The 26,864-nt window shown below is 38.5% G+C and overlaps 3 protein-coding genes across 6 annotated transcripts; 2 read left to right on the forward strand and 1 right to left on the reverse strand.

The window, feature by feature from the left end:
• Positions 1-761: 761 nt before the first annotated feature.
• Positions 762-20,341, reverse strand: smad2 (SMAD family member 2). 4 transcript variants are annotated; one of them, XM_084934857.1, is made up of 11 exons: positions 20,212-20,341; positions 16,180-16,650; positions 9,465-9,554; positions 8,792-8,985; positions 8,365-8,499; positions 8,112-8,186; positions 7,879-7,932; positions 7,550-7,762; positions 6,973-7,110; positions 5,439-5,583; positions 762-4,433 (listed from the first exon to the last, which is right to left on the reverse strand). In XM_084934857.1, exons 2-11 carry the CDS (start codon positions 16,434-16,436, stop codon positions 4,310-4,312), a joined length of 1,425 nt encoding a protein of 474 aa, XP_084790983.1. In that variant the 5' UTR covers positions 16,437-16,650; positions 20,212-20,341; the 3' UTR covers positions 762-4,309. The 4 variants fall into 4 exon arrangements, with proteins under 4 accessions (XP_084790983.1, XP_084790984.1, XP_084790982.1 ...); XM_084934858.1 differs by having other exon boundaries at positions 8,124-8,186; positions 20,170-20,341; XM_084934856.1 differs by having other exon boundaries at positions 20,170-20,341.
• An 82-nt stretch (positions 20,342-20,423) lies between these two features.
• LOC146383552 (N-acetyllactosaminide beta-1,3-N-acetylglucosaminyltransferase 2) lies at positions 20,424-24,624 on the forward strand. Its single transcript, XM_084934860.1, has 3 exons — positions 20,424-20,506; positions 20,842-21,092; positions 21,370-24,624. The coding sequence occupies exon 3, from the start codon at positions 21,652-21,654 to the stop codon at positions 22,993-22,995; it is 1,344 nt and encodes a 447-aa protein (XP_084790986.1). The 5' UTR covers positions 20,424-20,506; positions 20,842-21,092; positions 21,370-21,651; the 3' UTR covers positions 22,996-24,624.
• A 981-nt stretch (positions 24,625-25,605) lies between these two features.
• LOC146383553 (heat shock protein 30-like) lies at positions 25,606-26,367 on the forward strand. The gene has a single exon (XM_084932582.1). The coding sequence runs from the start codon at positions 25,716-25,718 to the stop codon at positions 26,334-26,336; it is 621 nt and encodes a 206-aa protein (XP_084788708.1). The 5' UTR covers positions 25,606-25,715; the 3' UTR covers positions 26,337-26,367.
• Positions 26,368-26,864: the final 497 nt, after the last annotated feature.

Below are 26,864 nucleotides of genomic sequence, written 5' to 3' on the forward strand. Positions count from 1 at the left end.
TGTGTCTTAAAGCAGATTAGCTGCAATAGAGGAAGACTCACTAGGTACCACTCCTGTCAGCTAATAATAGAAAACTGAGGCTACACACAGGCTCACCAAAACTGGTTAACAGAACACACAGAAAACCGTTGCCTTGATTTCTGCTGTGACATTCAGAGGGTAGGGTCAGAATTTGACATAAACCATATGAAAGCATGGATCATGTCTAGTTTCTATTAACTCTCCAGGCTGTTGGTTCTGATGGTGTAGTCATGTGGGGGATTTTTTTCTTGACACACTTTAGGCCTCTTTATATCATATGAGCATTGTTTAAACACCACAGTCTCCCTGAGTATTGTTGCTGACCATGTCCAACCCTTTAAAACCACAGTGTGCCCATCTTCTGATGGACCCTTTCAGCATAACGCACCATGTTGCAAAGCGCAAATGGCCACCACAATCACAAATTTCAATCCAGCAGACCACCTGAGATATGCGGTATGAGTTTGGGATGTGCAGCCGACAATTCTGCATCCGAGGACTGTTTCCTTGTTTTATCTATGCCAAGAAGAATTAAGGCAGCTCTGAAGGTAAAAGAACCAGCCTGTTTATGCCGAGAGCGAAAACACCATAAAGGACAGTATTTTAAATGAAAGAAATTCAGGTAAACTGTCAGTTTTAACTGATGACTACACCAACATGAGCTTTATTCATTTATGTAGAACACTCAGCCTAACAAAGGCTAGAACTATTTGGAATGCAACACAAGACACTATTTTCAGTTGAATTAAAACAGCTTTATTAGTGTACACTGTAAGAAGTTGTATATGCAAGGTAGTTGGAAAGCCTATGAAGTGAAGTGTTTGAAAAGACAGAAATTCTAAGAGACTGTCTAAGTGAATATGCTCCATTGACAGCAAGCAAAAGGAACAGCATGTATGATAAAAACAAAAGTACAACTATATAACAACACATCACTAGTGACATGTAGAAACTTCACTGTCTCCAAAGAACCACCTTCTTGACGATTCACCTGAAAGAGGCTTATTTGAAGATACACAATTGTCATCACAATCAGGAAACAAAAAGAAATAATAATAATAACAATAATAATACAACACGTGATCCTTAAATAGGAATGTGGACCTTCAGAATGTGTTGAATCAGCCTTCATGAAACCTTATTTGGTTTCATCTTCCGTCTGAGAGCTGGTAATTTGTAGGGCAGGCTAAAGTCTTAGGTGGCACTTAAAAACAAATAGAAGCGAAGGCTTTTGCTGGATCCCGGCAATACGCACAAAACAGTATGACTAGCCATCAGAAAAAAAACGAAAAGAAAAGAAAAAAAACCTTATCAATGTTTCTGCATAGAACAAACGTGGGTTAGCAATAATACACCATGATATCGTCACTTTAACATTTGGAAAGTCTGGCTAGAACTTCCAGTCAACATTTTCCCTAATAAATAAAAAAAGAAAATATAAGACAGGTTGACAGATAAATAACAAAAAGATAAACAACATTTACCACATTGAGCTGGTTTTAGTCTGGTTACAGATGAGCATTAGTTAGGTGAAGAAGTATAGGTCAACATTTGCCTGGGTCAAACCAGTATAAAGACAGGCAGGGCTCTAAAGTAAAGATAAAAATAAAGGCAATGAAGTACACTGCCTAATGAGAGACGTCATCCACCAACTGTGCGCTCTAAAACCCACCTACTGAATTTTGACATCTTTGAATATGCAATAATGTATCATGTACCAGGATTTCTGGACTTCATGTCTTGGCCCTCATTATGTGAGAAGCTAAACCTTCATTTTGGTGTCCTTACCTAAAAAAATAAAATAATAGCAATAATAATATGTCACATCTGCATCACTGATCAAGTAGAAAATGTGAATGTGTTTACGTGCACACCAACAACAGCTCTTTTATTTAGAGAATGTAAAATGAGGATACTGGGAATGTGACAGCAAGAGCCACAACAATGAGGCAAGTGAGTCCCATTATTATATATTTACACGTCCCACTTAAAATCCCAAGTAAAGAATTCACTTACAGTACAGAGACTTCAACTTAGTATCCCGTGTGCAAGTAAACACACTCATTGTTAATTAATGTGCATGTGTTGAATTACGGAACTCAATCAGCTTTTGATGCAGTTTGTTCACTGCACACTGGAATCTCAACTCCACAAATACACCTTTCAGCAACAGAGCTATATTAATTAATACCATGTGCTGTGTACTCCATTGCGAGGCGGTTGGATTATACATCAATATCCAAAAGGTCAGTTATTTAGTCATCGAAACACCTTAATTTTTCTAATAGCTTTGGTACATAACCATAAAATGCTCATCTTTAATTGTGGAGGTCAAACAGACACTGGTGAATTTAAAGATTAAGCCGATCTTTGGTCAGACTCTGAGATGAAATACTGGTATCACTAAGATGACATCTGTAAGAGCCTAAATATGGTGAAAGTCTCCAAATTTCACATGTTGAAGAAAGAAAGGTATCAATTAGGACAATGTCAGTCATTGAGCGCAATGATAACTAAATGTGCTTTAAGTGGTAAATTCAGTGATAATGGTATATCCTATGCTACACACACGCACACACACAAATAGTCATCAAGCTGTAATAATTTTCAAACTGAAGGTATGTTCTAAAAAAAATAAATTCTAATAAAAAGGAAGAAAGCTTTAAAGATTTTAAATATATTTATATGTAAAAAATACTCGGAAAATACAAAATATAGCTAAAGGAAACAAGTAAAGAAAATAACTGTAGAGTAACTAGCTTGTGGAGTACTTAAAGCTTGAATACTTAAACGCTTTCAAACGCCAATGTCGGTACCAGCTGGCTTTCGGATAGGAAATTTTATTTATTTATTCATTTTTCAAATCAAATGAACACCAATTCATGCAATGTAAGGGCCCAAATCTTTACAGTAAATAGTCTACAATATTAATCTTCTTCTGTGATTATCTTGAATCGAGTGGGCTTTTCAACACTTCTATATTTTCGATTTAAAAGCATACCTTGCTATATTTTACATGAAAGGCAACCATTTTTAATTTAGGATAGTGCAAGTGCAGAATAGAGGACGCTTGTTAATTACAGTCCAACACTGCAGGACTTTACTTACTGATAAAATGTCAATAATGATACACTATTGCAGAGATTTATGCCTCTTCCACAAATGTGAAACATAGGGAATAGGTGTTTATCTTTTCCTCTTGTTAGACGTAAGCAATAGTGAAGCCTTGTGTTTAATCTTAAGCCTGTGCATCTCAAAGTCTATACAGAGCTCCTCTTCACAAACAAGCTGATGTAACTGTGGAATAAAATAAGGAGAATGTAAGAGAGGGTGCATGGGAGGAACAAATTTTGGCCTAGTGTGACATATTGTAGACACTTGCTTCAAGTAATCCTCAACTTTAATTCCAATCATCTACACTAGGTGGTTAGTGATGACTACTACTATTTAATGGAAACTCCTCACCAACCAGTCCACGCTTCGTATAAAGAGGAGACACTTTATCATTATGAAAACAAAGGAAAAGAAAAGCGCATATGGTTTGTGTGCATGAGAAAATGCGAAGATGGGGTTCGTGAGTAATTAAACCCCTTTAAGAGCAGAAGACTTTGCATTCCAACATAGTGAGGTCAGTGATAACAACAGCACATGACTGACTGGGAGAAGAGAGGAGCATCCCAAATCAAATGGAAGTTTGGTCGCCAGAAAATGAAGATGTGAAGTTGGCTTTGGTCGATTGTGAGCCTGGAGTGGCAGTAGTACTGTTAGTCAGCGTCGTGTAAACGGAAATACTGACATGGGATCAAAGTTGTGCTGTGGTAAATAGGTAGTGAAGATGCGATCTGAACGAGTACTTGGACAGACTGTCCAGCAAGTAGAAGGTCACATGCTCGATCCCCGAAGCAGCTGTTGCTGTGTCAGTGAGGAGGATAATAAAGCTCTGTCCTGCTTTGGGTTTTCAGATCAGAGCACAAATGTAGGCTCGCCCAATAGGACATCACTCTCTTGTCATTTTGATATTGCAAGGTGATCTCACTTGATGAGAACTAGAATGTGTCAGTTGTTCCAACAGAGTCAGGGTCCATTGTGGCATCACTTAATAAACCACTATTGTCAATTAGTGATGTCAAGCTCTTGTCCTCCGGGTCCAATGTGTGTGGGGGTTTTTTTCTTCTTGTTTTTGTTTTGTTGTTTGTACATCACTTAAGACTGCATGGTGCTCTCCTTTAGGATACACTGTTCAAACACTGAAATGTCTGACTTTGCATCTGCAAAAGCAGGACACTGTTTAGGACATACTAGAGCAGCGCACTGAGGGTGAACCCATTTGGGTCAACACCTTATCCAACCACTGGAGGGGGCCGTTGAGATGCAGTTCAATCCAACAAGGGGTGCTGGTGACTGTCTGACGCCTGCAAGGATAAAAATATAGCACATGGGTATGGGACAAAAGTAGCTAAAAGTAGCATTTCATGTGATTTGTTATTGATAATAAGCAGCATTTATAGATGGATTTCATATCAATATTCATTTTTTATTTTTTAAAAAGTCAGTCCTCATCCTTTGTTAATGATGTTCCATGCATTTAGCTCCTAAAAACGTAACATTTTATGTGCACACACAAACTATGACGACTTAAAATCTTGCACGAGCTGCTTCTCTACGACCTGCATGTAAGATATACTGCTGACACCGCAATAGAGAGTGAGAGTGTACCTAGATTTGAATTTCCAGTCCTTCATCACTTTCTCAAGTTAGGTTGCTGATTCACTATTTCTCCTTAAGACTAATTTACTTAGGTTCAGTCCATTAAGTTGAAGGTATACAAGCGATGAGTCAGTGTTAAGGGAAACTACAGTCTTTTTCATGCACAAACAGTCCAATAGCTTCAGAAAAGTCCCCCTAGAACATCTTGAGAACTAATTTGATTTCAGAGAACTAATACACCTTCTATTGCTGACTATTCAACCATCACATCATGGCAAGCAAAATGTGCAGAGGTGAAGGGAACCACAAGCTTTGTCACAACTATTTGTGACACTTATGTTGCCTCTACCCACAAGCTCATTTTTAGTGAATAAAGAACTTAGATGGACACTGATGTGTACAACAAAATTACAACCAAGTTGTTTTTAAAAAGGGGAGGTAGGCCTAAGCCTTTCAGTTCATAGAACCAGAAAAATATTGTTAGCAATCAGAGTCATGCCAACATTTGCAACATTAACAGTTTACAGAGAAAAATAAATGAATTAAACAGCTCAGAAATTGCAAACACTATATTCCTGAGCAGTCCACAGAGAGAGAGACAACACTACTGAGTTTTACTGAGCGACTCTCTGGTCTGATGGGGACCAGAAAGCCCTCCATTCATTATGGATGGCAGTGTAAGAGAACATGTGCTTCAGAGACAAATTCACCTGTACTCAGCTCCCCAGCCCTTGACAAAGCTCATTCTGATGGTGCACATCCTGGTTAGTTGGTATACAGCCTCAAACCCTTGATTTACTGACTGGGCCAGGAGTGCGGCAAACTCCTGGTTGTTAAAAATCTTCAGATTACAGCCTATCAAAACAGGAAAAAAAAAATACATTAGAAAAAGGAAACAAACAAAATGATGTGTGGGACTAATAATCCCCACCAGGAAAGATCTCATTTAGTTAAAGCAAATACTCCGAGGACATTTAATTTTTCACATTTGTGCACATGTAACATTTTACAAAAATAAAGCCAAATTAACAACAAATTAAATAAATGTGCATTTCCAAAACCGGTAAGCTGAATATTATAATTAGCAAGATCACAGGTGTGATATATTTGTAGGTACCAAGCTGAACCATTGTGAGGAGTGGGTGTGTTGCATGTTGGGAATTATTCTACACAAGCCTTACAAATCTGACCCCTGAATGTTCAAAAGATCTTTGTGGTGCATTTCAGTACCACTGTGTGCTTCAGTAATGATAGTGTTCACACTGCTCTTTTGGCCAGGGATGAAATGTTCAAAGTTACATGGGTACAGATGAGTCAGAGTGTGGGTGAGTGTCTGAAAAGACTGTCACACTGTATTCCCTTTCTTCAAGCTCAATTTCATCAATATCAGAGGGGGGGGGGGATCTACATATCAGAGCTATTTTCATTTAAAAAAAAAAACACAAAAAGCACAGCCATCACGCACCATCATTTTCTAAATCTTTGTTTGGTGACACTTCCATTGGAGGAGGACCAACACTAAGGTTTTGTTTTTTTTTCCCCAAGAAGGGCACGAGCAGGTTGTATCCCCTGAGAAGGCAGAGATCCTTCAATGTGTACAGCAAAACACTAGGGATTTTCTATCAGTCGGACACCAACAGACTAAATAAACCAATCTGGAAGGCCACCTCTGTGATACAAACTGGACACGTTAGAAGCCCTCTGAACCACTTACTGTACAGGCAGCAGTGCACTTTTTACTAAGAGTGATTCAGCTCCAGACTGACTGACACAGGAAATTGTGGTTCATGCCATAACTGTGTTCAAATTAACACATCTGCCTAGCAGAGAATCATCGCTCAACAGTTTATCTCAACCCTGCAGTGTCACAGCACTTAACACTGATTACTTCACTGTACTGCACTTTCTGCTACTGAGAAACTTTAATAGCATCTGATATTTGCTATGCTGTTTCTACTACACTAGGTAAGTCACTTTTTTATAAACTTAGATTTTTTTTACTGTATTGTATGCTACTACTTAATATTGTCAGCCAAACATTTACTTATTTAACATTTTTAATACTCATTTTGATCCCAGATTAGTTTTTACCTTTCTGAGACATTTGCAAAATTCACATCTTTAGGATAAATAAAGTATATCTTCTATACTGTATCTTGTAAGCAAACCAGGCAGGACCTTTTTAAACTGTTGTATAAGAATCATTCAGCTTTATTTAAAAAATAAAATAAAACATGTACAAACCTGGTGGTATCTTGCAGACTGTGGCGGGGTGCCAGCCATATCGTTGATTGCAGTTAGGACTCTGGACAAAAATGGCACTGTCGCTGAGGCACTCGGCAAACACCTCCCCTCCAATATAATACAATCTCACGCCACGACCTGCAGAATGTATCACAGAAAAATTAATGTGAAGCTAAAGAAAAAAAGACAGAAAAAAAAAATCACAAAGGCTTACTCTGGAGCAAAGCTTGAACTTGAGTGAAATATCAGTGGACGTAGTGCTATGGAAAGTCTTAAATCAGTCACACCTATTCAGCAACATGTCTTTATCAGATAGATTTTTAAAAGCCATCACTGAAAGAACTGCTGTATTTCTCAAAAGAAACAAAAAGCTGTATTTCTCACAGGACCTTTACAATTGAAATCTCTGTAAAGACACATTTACAGCTCAAGGACGTCAGTGTAATGAATCTGAGATTCATAGTGCAGGTATTGTTAAAGTGCCGCAACACTGTAAAAATCCTTAAAAAGAGCTTTTCCCACACAGAGTAGCTGCTACACCATGTTATTTTTGACTGTGTGGCAGTGTATGCCGTACCTATATGTCTCCTTGTCATTTCAACAGTAGCATTTCTGTTAACATTGCTGAGAAGCCCTAAACAGAAGCGTTCAGAGTTGGAGGGATCGGTAAAGCCATCAACGGTCAGGGATGGCTGTGAGGCATGGAACGTCTCTCCAACCCGCTGGTTTAGCTCGTAGTAAGCTATAGAGCACCAGAATGCTGGTTCGCTATAGGTGACTGGCTGAAGGTCTGAAAGAAAGAAATCAAGGTGGTAATGTTTAAAGTTTTCATTGAATCATTTATTGATAATTTCCAAGGAAACTAAAGATAACCGATAAAGAAATAAACCAATAAATCGCTCTTACCCAGGCCGTGACTGACAGGAGACAAGGTGCTCGGTGACATTTCTGCTGGTGAGCCTGACAACAAAAACATACAACACATTACATCTTGTTGTACTCTGTTTTGCATTTTAAACACTGCCTGTGTAAAACACACTGCTGTAATGACGTGCATGTGTGAGGAAAAAAAAATCCAGAAGTTTACATGTGAGTATAATCTTAAGGATATTTCCAAGTGCTAAACTCAACTAATCTACCTGATTCCATACTTTGATTCATCTGCTGGTCGCTGGTTTCACCATCTTCACTCATATAGCCAGGTGGAGGAGTGTCTGTAAAAAAGGAACATTAAATAAGTTGTGTATTCTTAACAGCAACCATTGTTTAAAACCCAAACAACGCCAAGAGGTTTTTATACTAAACCAAAGCTCAAGAGTTAGCACAGAAAGATCAGTTGTTACTTTAAACAAATGAGTGAAACTACTGAAATATGAAGGAAAACATACATACCTGGTATATAGTTATTAGGAGGATCTATGCCTGCAGGGAAGTTGGTGTTTTCAGGAATGGAGTTTGTAAAGTCGTCTAGAGGCGGAAGCTCTGTCAGAATCTCTGTGTGACGTGGGACCAACACCGGTGGCAGCACTGAAGAGAAAAGAAGTGTTATTGACAAGTACAGATGGAAATTGTTATACCAATTAATATGATATAATTATATGCATTTTTCCACTAAATATAATCTTGTAAAAAGACGAATGAACACTAATATAAACACATTTAGACTGATTTTAACAGCACAAAACGGAAAGAGACTAGGAGATCTAAAACAATGATTTTGCTATGACTACCATGCTCATAGGGTTGTTCAAGGACATCTTGAACACCAGAACCAAAAGTACTTGAAGTAAGAGGACACACAATTCTCAAGGACCCTTACCAGGTGTCTCCACTCTCTGGTAATGGTAGGGATTGACACACACTTCATCCTTCTTAAGGTTAAATGCATACTGGCAGGTGTCAATGGCCCTCAGCTCATGGTGGCTGTGAAGGTCAGGCCATCTCCACAGGCGGCAGTAGATGACGTGAGGCAGGCCCTTACGATGAGACACCTGAAGACGGCCATCCAGTGACCTAAGAGAATTGAGAAAGCGAGAGAAGATGAAAAGCAGCTCATAATGCGCCAAGATCTTCACAAGAAACTCAGAAACTCTGAAAGGTGATTGTGTCATGTGGAGTTTCTGGTTTGAAAGTGCTTACTAATATATATATATATTTTAAAAAGTCACTGGATATGTTGCATGGCTAAACCTTATTTTAAAAGCCTACCTGCTAGTTGATTATTTAAAAAGCTATAAAGAAAGCTTTTCAGTGGAAATGACCAGCTACATTATTTCCTTATTGTCTAAATAACCATAAATGCAAACTTGTAGCACAAGTTGTGATTACATCTAGTTTAAAAAACAAAAACACAAAAACAACAGAAATGACCCCACCTTAAAAAAAAACAAACAATGGGCATTACTTTTTTCTGCACAACTTTTGCAATAATGAAGACATATGTAGTAAATCTGTTGGATCACTGTATTTTTCATGCATGTGAGTATATTCACCTGCTGTGGTCAGGATATCCGTACATGCCTGCTGAGTCCCACTGCTCTATCATGTGGCCTGAGCCTAGACCCCAAAGGTCTGAGCAATTGCTACAGACACAGAAACACACAGGCACGCACACCAAAGACATGCATACACATACACACGCACACAAGTGGAAAAAGAAAAAAAAAAAATACAAAATGAAAGCAAACAGATGGTAAACATGAGGCGTTTCATTCCAAATTAGTACGATGAAATCACAGATATGTACAGCTGGTAACTCAATGGCATGAAGGAAGGAAAAAGCTCCACCTTCAGTTTCCCAGTAAGAGACCAACAAGATGACAGATGACTGCAAGACAAATCCAAATCAGACAATAGTGATGTGGTGCAATCAGGTGACACAGAATGGCTCCGTAAGATAATACAATTCCAGGCATGCATCCAATTGTCATTTACTTGACTTAGGTGGCTAATAAGCCGCTAAAATGCACAACTGCAAAGAACACACAAACAAATAAAAAATAAAATAAAACCACACATTTGGGCATGTTTTTTTCAAAAACATATGAGAAGTGTGATGTGAAGAAATATATTAATCTAAACATGAATGATATGTGAATGAGGACATTAAAAAAAAAAAAAAAAAAAAAAAAAAATCACTAAACACTTCGTGTGTCAAGACGTGAGAAAAGAAAAAAAAAAAAAAAAAGATACAACACTAATGTGTATCTGCACATAAGGAGTTTGTGTGAGAGATCCTGTTGTCTGATTAGAGCAAAATGATTGTCATGCCTGTTTGTGCAAGGTTCTCTATCTCGAAGCTTATCACCCTACTTGCATAGTTTTACAACTACAAGAATCACAGATAGCACTTTGCCTTCTTCCTTTCTTAAAAGGTCAAAAGTACAATGTCTCTTGAGTCCATCGTCAAAAAGCCCCCTGTCTGGGAACCCTTGATCTTCATCTATTCACCTATTGATCACTGGAGATAAATGACACAAAACTAGAACTGTATTTTAAAAGCGTCTTCTTGCAAGTTTAACCAAAGTATGCGCAAAACATTAGGCTGTTGTCGTTTAAAATTTCCATCACCACCAACTACTATCTCCAGAAATAGCAGAGCTGCTACAGTGTTTCCTACCTCCAGTCAGAAAGAAACCTACAAACACCTTGCAATACTCGAGATACCTTTTTCCACATCCTTCACTCCACCCACAAAAAGACCAAAAGAAAAAAAAATTATCTTAGACTTTATCGTCACTTTCTTGAGCTTAAAGGAAATTAGAGGCGATGTGACGTAGTATGCAGCTAAAAGAATCCAAGCTGTGTAGTTACAACCCTTAAAACATACTGTCTAAACAAATGTCTTTCGGTAACTATCATGATTTTATCAGTTCTATATCAGAAACTACAATCTAACCTACATTCCTCAATGAGAAGAAAACAACAGACATTTAGCATCATGCAAGTCTTGTCTTTTTCATTTACAGGACATGGATGACAACATATGATGAGCCATTCTCATCTGTGCTAAAATCTCTGACAACTTCCTCAACAGTTAGACCACTTTCAGATGCACTGTTTAGAATACAGTACATAACCACATACAATACTGTGCAAAAATGTTGTGCTGGCCCTCATTTCTTTGCATCTTGCTTCTATGACGGCTTGGGCTGCATTTCAGCCCTAGGTGTTGGGGATCTTGTAAGAACTGATTGTATCATGATTACAGAAAAGTATCATTAGATTTTGATCCACCACACAATACCATCTGGAAAGCATCTGATGGGCTGCAATTTTCAGTTTGGCAATGATCCCAAACACACTCGAATGGAAAACTGTCAGTTTCAGTCATTGATTGGTCTCCCCTGAGCCTGGACCTCAATATTATTGAAGTGGTAAGGGATCATCTAGACAGAGAACAAAACAAAAGACATCTGGCATCCAAAGAACTTTGAATGTCCTTCAAGAGAACAATTCCTAAAGACTACTTAAAGAAAGCTTGCCTAAGTTAGTTTAAGTCTACTACAATTGTACAAACCCTGTTTTTGCCTTTTATACTGTATTTACATTTAGGTTTTTACCTGTTTGAATACATCACTGCACATATTTCTACATTTTCTTAGCAAAATATGAAGAAATGATGGGTACCTTAAAACTTTTGCAAAGTACTGTATGTGTTACATTCCACTTTTTGCAAGGTAATGTTGGATAAATATGTTATATTCAACAACTAATTTGAGCTTTACACGCAATTCTAGTGATTCTCTGCTTTGCACTACAGTACCACTGTATGGGCGCTACAAACACTGAGCTCAGTTCTGTAACTTTAATAATAATATATATATATTAGCTCATCCATTCAAAGTACATCTACACAAATGCATTAAAGACTGCAATGTAATTATGTCTGTCTGACCTCAGCCAGAAATCTGACCAGAGTGCACTGCTGAGAAACTATCTGCCCACCAAGGACATCATCTAATATTCCTTAATACAGAAGGTGAACCTGTGTGTGCTACAAGGCCAAAAAAAGGAAAAAAGGAATACAGTGCAAACTCCATCACATTAGCTGCATTTACATTTCTGGTCACCTCACATAGCCCTCAATTGTTTCACAAGCTAAGTTACAAAAAAATGGAAGGAAAGCAGGAAAGCACCAGTCTGCCAAACCAGACACATGCTAGTTTCACCTCCATTATATTCTAGGTAAATCTGACCAGCATTCTCTGTGACTATATGGGTTTCTACCCCAATACTCCAGCTTCACATATGTAGGACTAGAAAAATGTTATTGAAATGCCAATTGCTTTGAACACCTGATGTAAATTAGATCTGAATTTTCATTTCTTTTTCTTCTCCATATCTGTCAAAAACTACCAATAGAAAGCAATGGGTTGAGTGATCAAGAATAGCACCCATCAATTCAGTGACAGGCCAGTCTGAGTGTGCTGATTTATGGTCAGCATAAGTACGTAGTGTGGTACTAAAATAATACCAAATTATAATTTGTAATTAATGTGAAGCTTAAGACAGAAAGGAGAGAAAGACTACATTGCATAAAACACTTGAGAAGGGAAGCTTCTAATAATCCGATCCTCAGTGAATTAATGAAAGGTGATCACGTGTACTTTGTTGGGTTTCCATGACTTTTTTGTCTCACCTCATCTGGAGACCTCCAACACCTTCTTATGTGACAAACAGAAATATACTGAAGCCATATGTAAGAGAGGTAGCCAGCGACTATTTGAACTAGGTATTATGGCGAACAGTTTCAGAATGAAAAGAATAAATAGATGCATTTTCTTTTGTTTTTTGTTCACTTGTTTGCAAAAACTGCAATGTGTTAAGAGAATATTCTTCACTGTAACAAACTTATACATCCTGCACAACTCATTTTTTAATAGAATTCCATCAACTTTTTTAATCATATAATGTTCATCATATTTCAAACTAGGGGTGGGCGATATAAACGACATACGATAGAGATTTTGACTATATCGCTCTATCACGATAGCGCATGTTGATGATGTCATCAAGCTGCGCCTGTTTTGGTCGAAAGCATCGCAGCGGCTAAAACCATTATCATCTGCAAATTATGGCGGGCGACAGTCATAGCAAAGAGATGAAGCACTTTTGAAATATGGGGAAAGCCAAAAACTGCGCTTCCTCCACTTCCGTAACATTGATTCATTAATGTTGAATTCTCTCGCAGCTGTTCTAGTCCCATGTTGTTGCAGTATATTAATAACTAACCTTGTATTGTGGATGAATGATCTCAGTTGTTCTCCTGACTGAAGTTTGGCCCGTGTATATGGGCTCAAAATGTGGTCATAAATATTTTGTACTTGTAAAAAAGATTTGTGTGTGCGTAAAAAAGATTTGTGTGTGCGTAAAAAAAGATTTGTGTGTGGACTTAGCCCAAAAAAAACCCTGCAAGTTACAAGTACGAATTTTGACCCTATTTTTCTTCCTTTCATCTGATTGGTCAATGTCATGTCAATCACAAATGTAACAATCCAATCAGAGAACAGATGGGTTTGGCTGTCGGAGGGGCGCTTTTTTGAACTGCAGGTCCTTGAAGGGTAATACAGTTTGAAGCTGGAGGATCTCTATATAAATATCCGATAGCAGCTAGGTCCCCTAACTTTCAGCAGCTGTTGAAAGGATAAAGTTGTGCTATATCAGTGGTTAGAAATACCATTATTACTTTAGGATTAGTTTAACACAAAGTCAGGGCTGACCCAGGACCATTGCTGTGAGTCACAGTGCGCAGCATAAAAGTCCTTTCACATCGGACGCAGGATGTGCTGCTAATGCTAACTGCTAACTAAAAGCAAAGGATCCAGAATTTGTTGCGCTGGCTGCTGGGCTCTGTGGGTTTTTGCAGCAGCTCTACCTGTACTAGATGCACCTGCTCCTTGTCTTTTCTATCTCTGACTTTATGTCCTCTACAAGAGTTTCTGTTTTTTTTGCTGGTTCTTCAAATGTTCAATAAAAACATGTATGCTAATTCATAATGAAGAAAGCTTTGTAATGAAGACTGTCATTTCCAAAACACTGCCCGCCCCCACCCCGCGGTCCGCAGTGCTGTTGAAAAGGCTGTGGAAGTCCCTATATTAAACACGTAGACCTGTGACACAAAAATCACCAAACTCGGACGACCACAGACTGTTTTCCTTCGTGGTGATGAAGGAAAACGCTGGGTTGGCATGTAAAAGGGCATTTATTCCCTTCAAAGACCTGCAGTTCAAAAAAAGCGCCCCTCCGACAGCCAAACCCATCTGTTCTCTGATTGGATTGTTACATTTGTGATTGACATGACATTGACCAATCAGATGAAAGGAAGAAAAATAGGGTCAAAATTCGTACTTGTAACTTGCAGGGTTTTTTTTGGGCTAAGTCCACACACAAATTCTTTTTACACATACAAATCTTTTTTACACATACAAATCTTTTTTACAAGTACAAAATATTTATGACCACATTTTGAGCCCATATGCAAACGCCACTGCTGTTTAGTTTTCTGTCTTCATTTATGTCGGAAGTGGTAGCAGAGCTGTACGTTTTAATTAGTTTCAAAAATCTCTCAGTCAGAACATGGTATGAAATGTTTAGGTGTAAAGTAGCGAGCTAACTTCCTGTTAACTTCTAACTCCGTTAAATTTAATAAACTCTGTTTTCATGGATGTAAAACTTAACTGTTACACCCAATAAAGCAGCAACGCTGATGATTTAATTAAAGATGAAAGAATTTAGACCGATTTTAACTCTTAGTGTTCGTTTGACTTTGGGACCTGAAGAGGCGGAATTTTGGACCCAGATTACTCCGTGAAGCTCCTCACCACAGCAGCCATAATGCTCTGACAATCCACCAAGCAGTGCGGCTATCCAAAGTTGTACTAAAACATTTTTTAACAGATTTCTGCACGCCCAAATCGGTTCGAGGTCAGTAAGCACAACCAGAATTCATACATAAGGCACACACTCGATTTTTGAGAAAATTAAAGGATTTTAAGTGTGCCTTATAGTGTGGAAAAATACGTTATACAGAAGAAAAGAATATATCATGATATATATCGTTACCGCACGTGCTTCAAATTATATCGCGATATGAATTTTAGGCCATATCGCCCAGCCCTATTTCAAACAGTTTGTTAACTGGTGCAGAATGCTTTACATACCAAAGGTATTCTTAAGTTTTTGGACATTGCTTCAACAGCTATTCACATTTGGTTGTCTCTTACTTTATTGCTTGAGAGTTGTAATAACATAATTTCTACAAAACTTACTGGACTTAAAGTGCTTCATGAAGTGAAGTGGCCAATGCAGAGTGCCAATTAAAAAAGCAGCTATTTAATTAGTAACTCCTGCTGTTATCTGAAAGTACTTAAAAGTATGCTACCAGTTAAACAACAACATTATAAATAAACTTTATAGAATTAGGAGACGAGATGGTGCAAACTACTGGCGCAAGACACAAAACTATTTCTGAATAGATTTTAAAGATAAATTCTAGAACAGGCATGTTAATCTTTTCACTGTTTTCGATCAAATTCATCCGAATGATCACTTATCGGCATAATGTTCTCAATGGAAACACTGAAATCAGCTCAGGCAGTTCATATTCTTAAGGTGCAGAAGACCACAAGGCTGATGCAATCAAAGATTATCAGAGAAAAATCAATATAGAGCAAACTCTGCAGACGGTGTGAATGCACCCCCGAGTTCTGCATATAGGTTAGTGAGTTCTAATGAAAGCAAGCACAAGATGGTTTTGGTTGGCAATGCATGCAGGACATCTGTTTCCTCCAACCTGGTTTCACTTCTGCTGCCTTGCTAACCTATGGCACAAAGTATTGGGGAAGTGGACCCACTGTTGCATAACGGAGACTTCTTTCTGCAAATGTGTGGGTGCCTGTCACTCTTTTTTTTACTTTCATGTGTGTTGATATACCTCACTGCACTCACTAATTTGCGGTATTGTGGCACACCATTCCATGCTGCCAGCAGATTTGTTTTTGTGTGGAAGTGTGACAGTGCTGAAAGAAGCAACTGCATTGTTCATTGTTGTAGTCTTCATTTTTAACCATTCAGTGGAAATGAAAAAATTGTAAGTTTACATGTGCTTTATATAAATGTATTAATGCACAAAGCTGTTGTGAATGAGCATCTACAGTTCAGAGACAAAAAACATAGAAATACAGGATCTCTGGGTCCCCATCTTACCTGGGTATGGTGACACACTTTGTGTTGCTGTTCTGTGTACTGATCGCTTTCTCTAGCTCGTCCAATTGTCCCGTCTTCTTAAGCTTCTTTACCAAGCTTTTAACTGCTTTTTCGCACCACTTCTCCTCCTGTCCACCTCCATTCTGCTCCCCAACCCCTCCGATTCCTCCTCCTGCTCCTCCGCTCCCTGCTGGAGTCTTCTTCCATCCCAAGAGCCGCTTCACAACAGGTGGGGTGAAGGGAAGGATGGAGGACATGGTAGCTTGTTGAATGTTCTGATGCCCCTCTTAATCTGTCTTGAGTTGGGAAAGAAGGGTTTGGAGGAGTGATATAGTTGACTGGTCTGAACTCACTGTTAATATACCCAGCGTATGTATGTCTTTTACGAGTAATGTTTGATCAGAACTAAGGCATTGGTCTTCAGAAGTCAAACTAAATACAGGGATTGAAGGGGAATAAATCCAAAGAAACCTAGAAAACAGAGAGAAAACACACATTAACATTTGTGCACGAGTAAGACACCCAAGAAAATATTAAGTGAGATGAACAATTGAATGCATTTCTTTTAAACTTAAAGTTGTTTTTTTTTTAATCATTTGTATCACAGCTTTCCACTATCACCGCTCCCACTGCACACGAAGCACAAAAATTTGATGCATCCGTATTAACAACCATCTCTCACCTCTCATATATTGTTTTTTTTTTTTTTTATTAAAGCCATTAACACCTAACTTTTGCAAACACTTTAAACAGAGACGCATTTTCACAGGTCATTTCACTGGCTATTTAAAGATATATAGAAATGATGAACAGCATTTGTTGCCATGCTGCATTTGATTTGAAAATCTGAGTACTTAACTGACATAGCCTAAAAAAAAAAAACAAATGTCACCAATACACTATTTACAGAAACATGTTTCAAGTACAGGCAACAGAGTAACACTTATTATACATATTTATCACAGTCCTATATTACAAAGCAGTATTTGGGGCTTAGTGGAGGAACTTTAGGTTCAACCCAAGTTTTGAAACCCACTGCCTACTTATTAACTTAATATAACTTTCACTTTTGTCAATTTCTGGCAACAACTAATAAGACATACCCTGTGGTTACTAGCAGCTTTTAAGCAATTTTATATGTTGTTGTTTAGCCTTTAAAATAGTTATATAACACTAAAAGAACGCTAAGGCTCGTATAAAGCCTTGACCTTGTATAAAATTTGCAGTTCTACTTACCTGCCAGTTTAAATTCTGTTTATATTTTTGTTCGTTACTTGCTCTCACACAGTCTAAAACCACCAGGGTTGCATCCATCTTACCAAGCTAATGCTCATCCTGTGCTTCTATGACAGAGTTGTGGTGCTGAGAAGTCTACTAACTTACACATACAAAGCTTACTTGCTGGTTTTCTACTGGGCTTTAAATAGAGTTTTTTTATGTGCTGCTCCAGTCTTCCTAACCACACATTAATATACTTCTTATTTATATAATTGACATACAATGCCCACCAGACACATACAATGCTGCTTTGGTTGCAGTAAATGTGCTACTTTTAGCTTGACATGTGTCTTTGACCACTTCATATTTTCTATTATTGTAGTTTTCTATTTTAAAGTAGAATAGGCCACCCCGCTACCAGTAAATGTATGCATGTTTGTGCCATATGTGGCCAACACCACTGTGTGAATGTGCTCATAGCTAGACTTGAAAAGCCTAGCTTGACTTATCGAGTTGATAGGAACCGTTGTGTGACCACTTAGCCCGACTGCCGATGTTAGAGTGAGTGAACCCAAATATCACAATTCATCCTGGTATACTGGATTTGCTTGTTAGTACAGCCCCCTTGCATTTCACTATTTACACCAAATTTTTTGGTCTCTAATGTAGTTATTCAGCATCACATGCATGTTGTTCACACAAATGCAGCTCTAGACAAATCAATACTAAACTTTTGAAGGATCCTAACCCATATAAATCTGTTATTCCAAATGGTGGATGGTGCACTTGATCCTGTTCCCCAGTATATAGTCGGCTTTGGAAACAACTAAAGGGTATATAATTATGCTCAAGTATTGTTTTTACTTAACAGGGAAGAACACCCATCTTAGGTAGCAATCTATAGCATTTCTGTAACCAAAACCTGTTATTACCCTATCATAAGGAAACTGAGCACTGTTTAATCCTGGTCAGTAGCAGGTTCCTAGAGGGAATTTCAGATGAAACCTGCTGGCCCACCTACTCCTGATAAACTCTTAAGCTTCCAGGATGCTTTTCTTTAGACTTTCAATCTGATATTCCCCTTCACTACAACTGAGTGGAGCAATTCTAAACCTCAACCTCACCCTCAACTGGACTAGCAACTAAGCAGAAAACAGCTCATGAAATGTGGAACACACACTAAACACCAAGTTCAGGACACTGATGACACTGAGACAGGACTCTCTTCCAGACACTCTAAACCAAGGCACAATGTACATTCCAAATTCCTTTAATTTTAAATATGTTTATATTGTCTATTCTGTAAAATAGTCAGATGTCTATCACCTGCTTGCTGCTACTACTGCACATTCACCCTATTATATATATATATATATATATAAAATGTTCTTCCTCTACCCCCCCCCCATTTTTGCACATGTCGAGGAGCGTGTCAGGCTACATTTCACTGTGTGTTATACTTGTATAACTATGCATGTGACAAATAAAGAACCTTGAACCTTGATGTGAGCTTTGACTCGCAAGTGTAACCTCCTCCTGTATTAGACCTGTCTTTTTTATTGCAAAGAGCCATTTTCTAGCCTATTGACGGAAGCGCACATGCTCAGACTGTGCAATTCAAACAGGACCTCCAGAGACAACTGTAATTGAATTACTAAAGGAAATTTGAAAATGCATCTTCTTTGCGGACTCAGTCTTGCCAAGACTATACTCCATTGCTTTTGGATTAGACAGCTGCACTACAGATCAATGGACTCAAATAAATCCAGACAGAACTACTGGTAGATGCAGATTTCTCAAGTTAGCTGCCAGGTGGAAGGGATAAATATCCTTAGTGTGTTACTCTGAAAGTCCAAGCTCCTTCTAAGAATTATTTTCACTTAATGCTTAACCCTTGGACTCCTACAGTAAGAGCAACTTCCAGAGAGAGACCTTTCCTTAAAATAATTAACTACAAGCTTAATTCTGTGTTTGTTTGATACTGTCCAAACAGCAAAGCACGCCAAGCAATATTTCTAGCTGCAGTACGCAAAATAACAGCTACTGGATGAAAGCTTAATGGCTTTTTCAATACACGGATTGAGTTCAATGAAAAGCAATTATTTGGTCCACATGAATGATCACTTAAGCGTTGTGGTTAATATGCTGAAGAGAAGCAATGGTTTTTCGAAATAACAAAATCTCAGGGACAAGCCGCTGGCGAGTGTGAGAGCCTTCAAAGTGAACACAAAGTCTCAATGCAAGTTAAGGAGTCAGGAGAACAAAACGTGCCGATTAGGCCGTTTGTTATTTGCTCCTCGGCCATTCGTTGATTCGTGTCAACTCGAAATCCTGGCATCCTATCGGGATCTTACGAAGGGAATAAGCAACAATAATATGTCTGCAACGATCTGTTTGGGTTACTTCTTCTCCGAGATCGCCTGCATAACACACGCGATTCGAAGAATAAGCTAACGCTACTTAATGGCAAGGGGATGTAGACTTCAACGAGCCACAAAAGGCGAGTTGGTCTCATTGCTGGCTGTCATTTGCCCTCAGCCACATATTGCTGAAGATATTAGGGTTTCTTTTGTCTCGGAATGACTGATAGATCCCCCTTATCCTCTTCACCTCGCCCCCCCTCTCTCTCAAAAAAAAAAAAAAAAAACAAGAGTGCGAAAAAATCTGCTAGCAACCTTGCTACTTTGTGTCACAGACAAACAGGTCTGTGGCATGTTTTGTCGCTTACAAATCAATTCTCTTTCACTGTTTAAAAAAAAAAAACACGCTTACCCAGCACCGAGATAAAGTGAAGCTTAACAGTCACTGGAGTACCTGTGAAAAAAGCCTGCTTGCTCATTTTGAATTCATCCGGAGATACTTTGAAATGTATTTTCCACCTCCTAGCCGCCGGGATGATGGCTCCTCATTCAAAGCTCAACCAAACATGTATTGCTTCACGCAAAACAAACGTAAGCAGACTTCACAATGCCCCGCCCCCCAACTGGTTCTATTGGTCACATCCGGGGATTTAGCCCCAAAGCCCTCGACTGTTTAGCCCGTAACCTGTTGCCAGACGCGTGCTCTATTGGTCTGAGGCAGTGTCCGTCACAGGGTGTTATGCATGGAGGTATGTCGGTGTTACCTTGATTATCTTTATAAAATTGCATAATACACTTGTACACTAACTGTATCTCTGTATCTACACGCACACAAATATACTGACACACAGAATATATGTATATATATATATATATATATATATATATATTGTGTACTTAAGTGAAACCTTAAACCACTAATCATTTATAATTTGCGGTTGGGTGGGTCCAGACAATCTGGCTACATCATGTAAATAGCCTCTACACCTGCAACGCATGTAAATAAAATAAATGTGTTGGCAGGAGACAGTACACCAAATCATGTGGATCCCTTTGTTCTTTTTTTCCCCTCGTTATGTTTAAGCGTCAAAGAGCCAAAGGAGCGCATGCTCGGTGCGCATGGGACTCACCTGGGACACGTTGCTCAGCTGCGGTTGAAAGTCCCCTACGCTGAAGGACCAAATGATGCACTACAATACAAACTGTGCTACACAGCTGCGGCTTAATAACCAGCTCATGACGAGGCCGGATGCTAAAACTAAAACAAGAAGTGGACACCACAGGTGACTGTGCCTTTTTTCCCACTTGCCATAACCAACGAAAGTTCCCTCACTTGTAAGTACTTCTGTGTTTCCTCTTTCGTCCATTGCCTAAACCTGTAAGAGTTTGACAGAGTTGTAGGAAACACATGTAGCAGTTCTAACAAGTGTATTTTGTAGACTAAAATATGCAGATAAGTTTAGTCTATTCATCCATCCTTGGAATTAGATAGATAGATGTAGAATCAATAGGCCATTCTTTTCAAGTCAAATACAATATGGAAGCAGTAACTGATGAAAGAGGCAAATAATCCTTGTTGTTTCATAATACATTTTCCACATTGTTCCTACAGGGGCTGAGTACCTGTCGACGGGTAGGTATTAGATGATGTTGTGAATGTGTAGAGAAGAACAGATAATAAACCTCCCTGGACCATCACTAAGGAGACAAAAAACCTCCCTTGAGTTGATGGCAGTGTTTGCTATAAAACCTCTTATGAGACTCGTTCTGTTGCATAAATCTGTACAGTGAAGGCAGTGCCATTTTTCTTTCTCTGCTTTGCATTGTTATCTTTAAAAGAAAGCCTCATGTTTTTCTGTGTGCAGGTGTGTGTCTGATTTGTATACCACAGGCAATGGGAAAATGCTGCAAACGCAATGGGAGACTGCTGTGCTTGTGTCTGCTGCCTTGTATGATGACTGGCCATCTTTTAATTTATATTGGCATCTCCATATTCATCACCATCTCCTACGCTCCGCCAAAAATAACTCTCCACTATATTGCTCCAGGGATTTCTGCTAATTCTTCAACTATGGCCTCCCATCCACTCGGGCCTTTCTGGAACCTTCGTTTGGAGGACAGTGCTCTGTGGAACCAGCTTCAGCATGCTTGGGACCGTGAGCACAATCCACTACTGATAGGAAACACAACTCGCATACAGAGGAAGCCCAAAGCTAAGTTTTTATCAGAGATTAACAATGAATGTATTTCTGACAACACATCATACAAGTGTTCAGTCCCTCACATGCAAGATATAAACAGGCTGCCAGAACAGATTAGGGCATTTATCAGGTCAATGTACTACAGGGAGTACCCCCTTCTTATCAACCAACCTGGTATGTGTAGGAAAGACAACAGTAGCTTTGATCTGGACTCTCCCATGCTCCTCATGGCTATCAAATCTCAAGTGGGAAACTTTGAAAATAGGCAGGCAATCCGTGAAACATGGGGACGCAGTGGTCTGGTGGAAGGGGAATCAAATAAAAAAGGTGGATTGGTGCGCACAGTCTTTCTTCTCGGAAGGCAGGACTCAGGTACAGGTCCACACCCAGACCTAAAAAATCTCCTGGAGCTAGAGAACCTGAAGTATGGGGATATTCTACTGTGGGACTTCAGAGATACTTTTTATAATTTGACCCTAAAGGACTTGCTGTTCTGGCGATGGTTCGAGCAGTACTGTCCCACTGCCATCTTTGTTTTCAAAGGGGACGATGACGTCTTTGTCAGAACAAATGCCCTTCTGGATTATCTGCACAAGAACAAGGAGGAGCACAAACTACAGCTACTTTTAAAAAGGAAAACTGAGATGGATATGTTCATTGGGGACGTGATTACTAATGCAATGCCAAACCGTGAACCGTCCACAAAATACTACATACCAGAAAATTTCTACAAAGGAGTGTATCCACCCTATGCTGGTGGAGGAGGGGTGGTGTATTCTGGATCACTTGCACTACGTTTGAAAGAGGTGTCTGAGAGGGTCCACCTTTTCCCTATTGATGATGTGTATCTTGGAATGTGCCTGCACAGACTCGGGCTTTCTCCAACCCATCACCCGGGTTTTTTAACATTTGACCTCCCAGCAGGAGAAAGGGAAAATCCTTGTGCATACAGATCTGTTCTGCTTGTTCACAAACGGAGTCCCAAGGAGATGGTTACTCTGTGGAAAAAGCTCCAGAACCTGCCTGGTCAATGCTAAGGCTCATTTGCCAACCAAATAGGACTCAGTGAGTACAGGATGACTACTACAATCACACTCACTGGCTTCATCTTCATATCAATCAGGCATTGTCACATTAAGTAAGGTCACATAATGGACATTTCCTGTGTGGAGTTAAAAACTGAATAGGAGACCAATCTACCTCAAAGAGGGTTTGTTAATAAGGCATCACGGATTAAGGGCATACATTCTGGCCCCTTATTCACCATTTGTATGTATTTACTCTTCTTTAACTTAAAGGTTTTATTTTGTTAACTATAGAAAATATTTTACCATTGTAAATGATTTAGATGTATTTATACAGTGGCTGGTGAACATAGTTTTTTTTTTCCCCTTTCTTAAATTTCTTGGCACTATTTTCTTCCCTTTAAGTCAGCAGTTTCTCTTAAAATGTTCTGATGTTTAACTTTCACTTCGAAACTGCAACACAGCTTGATTAAATGTATAATTTTCATGTGATGCCTCCTGTACCTCAAAAAAAGCAATGCTTGACTTTGAAAGGTGTGTATCTACATGGTTGTAATCCTTGAAAAAAACTTTGTCTTTTTTTTTAATGTTCTCTGCTGCCAGAAAAATGTTTTTTTTTTAGCGTCAATCTATGATGCTAACTACTTCCAACTTCTTGTATTCAATCATAAAGCATAAAACAGCGTCTTTCAAGTCATGAAAATCTGAAAATCACTGATAAAGTAAAATTATGCAGTTGTTATTCAAAACGCTATAAGTTGCCTTAAACATGGACAATGTTCATGGCTATATAGATGTTGTAACACTGGAGTTTGGTTGTGAATAAAAAAGACGAACTTTAGCATTTCTTGAAAGATAAAATACTCAGTAAGAGTTTAAGTGCATTAATAGACACATTACAAATCAGCAGCATGGCACAAACAGCAGAGATCACATTTAAGTAAATATTTCCGCACTTGCAGTCTGAAATGTTTATGGATAACTCTAGTGTTTGGCGCGCTCGTCTCTTCTTTCTTCTTGATTATATTAGTAGCCCATTCTTGTCTGGTCTCAGTTATTGATCTTAGTACTAATAGGCAGACAGTGGCTTCAGAGTAATGCATTTGGAGGAGTCCATCCAAAGAAAAGACAGGAAAGATTATTAAGATGATGAATACTAAACACAAAATATATATTTTTTAAAACTTTGTATAAAAACAAACACCCAAATTGTGTTTATGTGTACACATATACATTTATATGTATTTATATGTGTGCTTTTGTTGAGATGATACTCAGATTAGATCTGACAATATTATCTAATGATAGTTTAGACAGGCATCTAGTGTTGCAGTGATGCAAATGAAGGCAAGTTCCAGAAAACACAGGAGTGATGATTTAATGTCAGTAAGCCTGAGTAACAGCCCCACCCAGTGAAGATCTGTGGTAGTGACCAGAAGGTTCCTGCTGAATTTTGACCTCTTTTAGTTATAATATAAGACGATAAACAGTCCTATTTTTGAGGAAGAAAGAATGACAGAAGGGATAAGTCAAGAGAATAGACACTTGAACATTGTTGCATCTCAACAATGCTGATAATTTATGATTCTGTGTGCTTTAATATTTTTTATCTGATAATGAATAAATATCATAAAAGCTAAACTGTGTGTTTTAAGTCATTTCGTTAAAAAAATTGCCTTGCCTGAATGCATAGAGGTGACATTCCAGTGAATACATAATCGTTAATATAATTCTGAAATGACAGATGTTTTTTTCCTTGTTTTTATTTTTGTGTGTTCTTTGACCACAGTGGAGAATACTTCTATATTTATATATTAGTATTATTTTTAGTAGTAGTATTTTAAGTGGAAATTGATTGTGCATAGGAAAAAAAGGCACAACGCTTCAGACAATACATCCTTGATTATTTGTGTACATTGATGACAGTATATTTCAAGTAGTCCTGTAACCTTCTTTGTCAGGAAGAACATCTGTACATGAAGAAAAGAACCCTCATCAGCTCAGTAAAATCAAAAACTGTGTGATTAATTCTTAGAAGGTCAATATCAAGGTTGCTTTTGAATTTACAGATGTATGCTGGAGACGTTTATTAATGCAGCTTTCATGGAAAAACGTAGAATAAAAATATTTGTAAAACATAAATTTTGATGGAAGAGGAATAATAAACGCACTGTCTAGAATTTTTGGTAAAGATTATTTTAAATAAACTTTAAATAAAGTCAAATTGGGGAAACACTGTACACCAAATAATTACCTGTATTACAAAATCCAAACAAGATATTCAAAAATAAGTCTTTGATCCAACAGGAATAGTCAAGTGAAGTTTGTATTCCTGATGAACCGTCACCTGTGGTGATTTTTTGGGTATTGCAATTAAATGGAAATGCAAACCTATAATCTGAAGTAAAAGCTTATTACACATTTATATATTTTACATGTTTTTGTCACTGAGGCAGCCTATCAAATAGTTTCACAGAAAAGAAGTCAGACATGATGGATGAGCAATTGACAAGTGATGTCATTTATCCAGTCAAACAGCGCCACCCAGTGGAGATCTGTGGCAAAGACCAGAAAATTCCTGAAGACTCTGGACCTCCTCCATTTAGTATATATAAACTGGGACAGTCTCACTGCTGAGACAGAAAGCAAGACAAGCAACACCAAGAAGAAAACAGACACCTGAACAGTGTTTCATCTCACAAGAAGAGGACTCAACACTAAACACACTGAAGATGCTGTGCTCTCATGGAGTCCAGTCTGCACTCAGTCCATTCATGGACTTCTACTGGCCTGTACGCAGTCTGTGGCCAGAGATCAAGCCTCTGTTCTACCAGCAGGATCTCCTGCAGAGAAACCTACAGGAGCTGTGCAGCAGTCTGGAGCTGATGGATAAACTTCAACGCAGGATCCTGGAGGAGACAGAGTCTGTGCAGCCAGTTGGCGTCCAGCTGGAGAAAGAGGGAGACAAGTTTGCTCTGATGTTGGACACTCGAGGCTTTTCCCCAGAGGAGCTGTCTGTCAGGCAGGTGGGCAGGAAGCTGAGAGTCAGTGGCAAGACAGAGAAGAAGCAGGGGGACGGGAAAGGCTCGTACTCTTACAGACTGCAGGAGTTCAGACAGGAGTTTGATCTGCCTGAAGGACTGAACTCTCAAGCCATCACCTGCCACCTGTCCCCAGATGGGAAGCTCCACATCCAGGCAGCCAAAGCTCCGTGTGTTGAAGAGGCTGAGAGAGAGCTGACTATCAAGAGGAGCTCAGAGGACAAAGCACAGCAGAGTGTGTGTTCACAGGCAGAAGACAGCAGGACAGAGACACACAGCAGCACACAGGACAAACCTGAAAACATGGACTGAGACTTAAAATGACGCCAATTAAAAAATAGAAGTTTATTTTCAATGCAAATTATAATTTATGGTCCTATATGTTTTGGTTTGTTTGTTTGTTTGTTTTAATGTAATGACAATTAAAAATGTTTAAAGCTGAACTATGTTTCCTGTGTGTTTTACTTAAGTCATATGTTTAAAAAAAGGCCTTGCCTGAATGGATAGAATGGACATGCCAGTGAACATATAATCGTTAGTATGATTCTGAAATGATGGTTTTTTTCCACTGTTTTTCTTATTCATACATTAGTATTATTTTAATTTTACAGAAATCACCAAAAATGAAATTTGATTATGCAGAGAAAAAAGCACAAAGCTTTCATCAATGCCAGATGGATTATTTACATTCAATTTTGAGAGTATTTCATTTAACACTTTAAACTGTTCATGTTTTGTGTCATGAAGAGTATCGATGTTAAAGAAAAGAACCATCATCAGTTCAATAAAACCAGATACTGTGTGATTAGTTTACAGAAGGTCAAGCTTGCTTTTGAATTT

Source organism: Perissodus microlepis, chromosome 7, assembly GCF_051167445.1.
Source record: "Perissodus microlepis isolate ML-2025 ecotype Zambia chromosome 7, ASM5116744v1, whole genome shotgun sequence".
Taxonomy (NCBI): Eukaryota; Metazoa; Chordata; class Actinopteri; order Cichliformes; family Cichlidae; genus Perissodus; species Perissodus microlepis.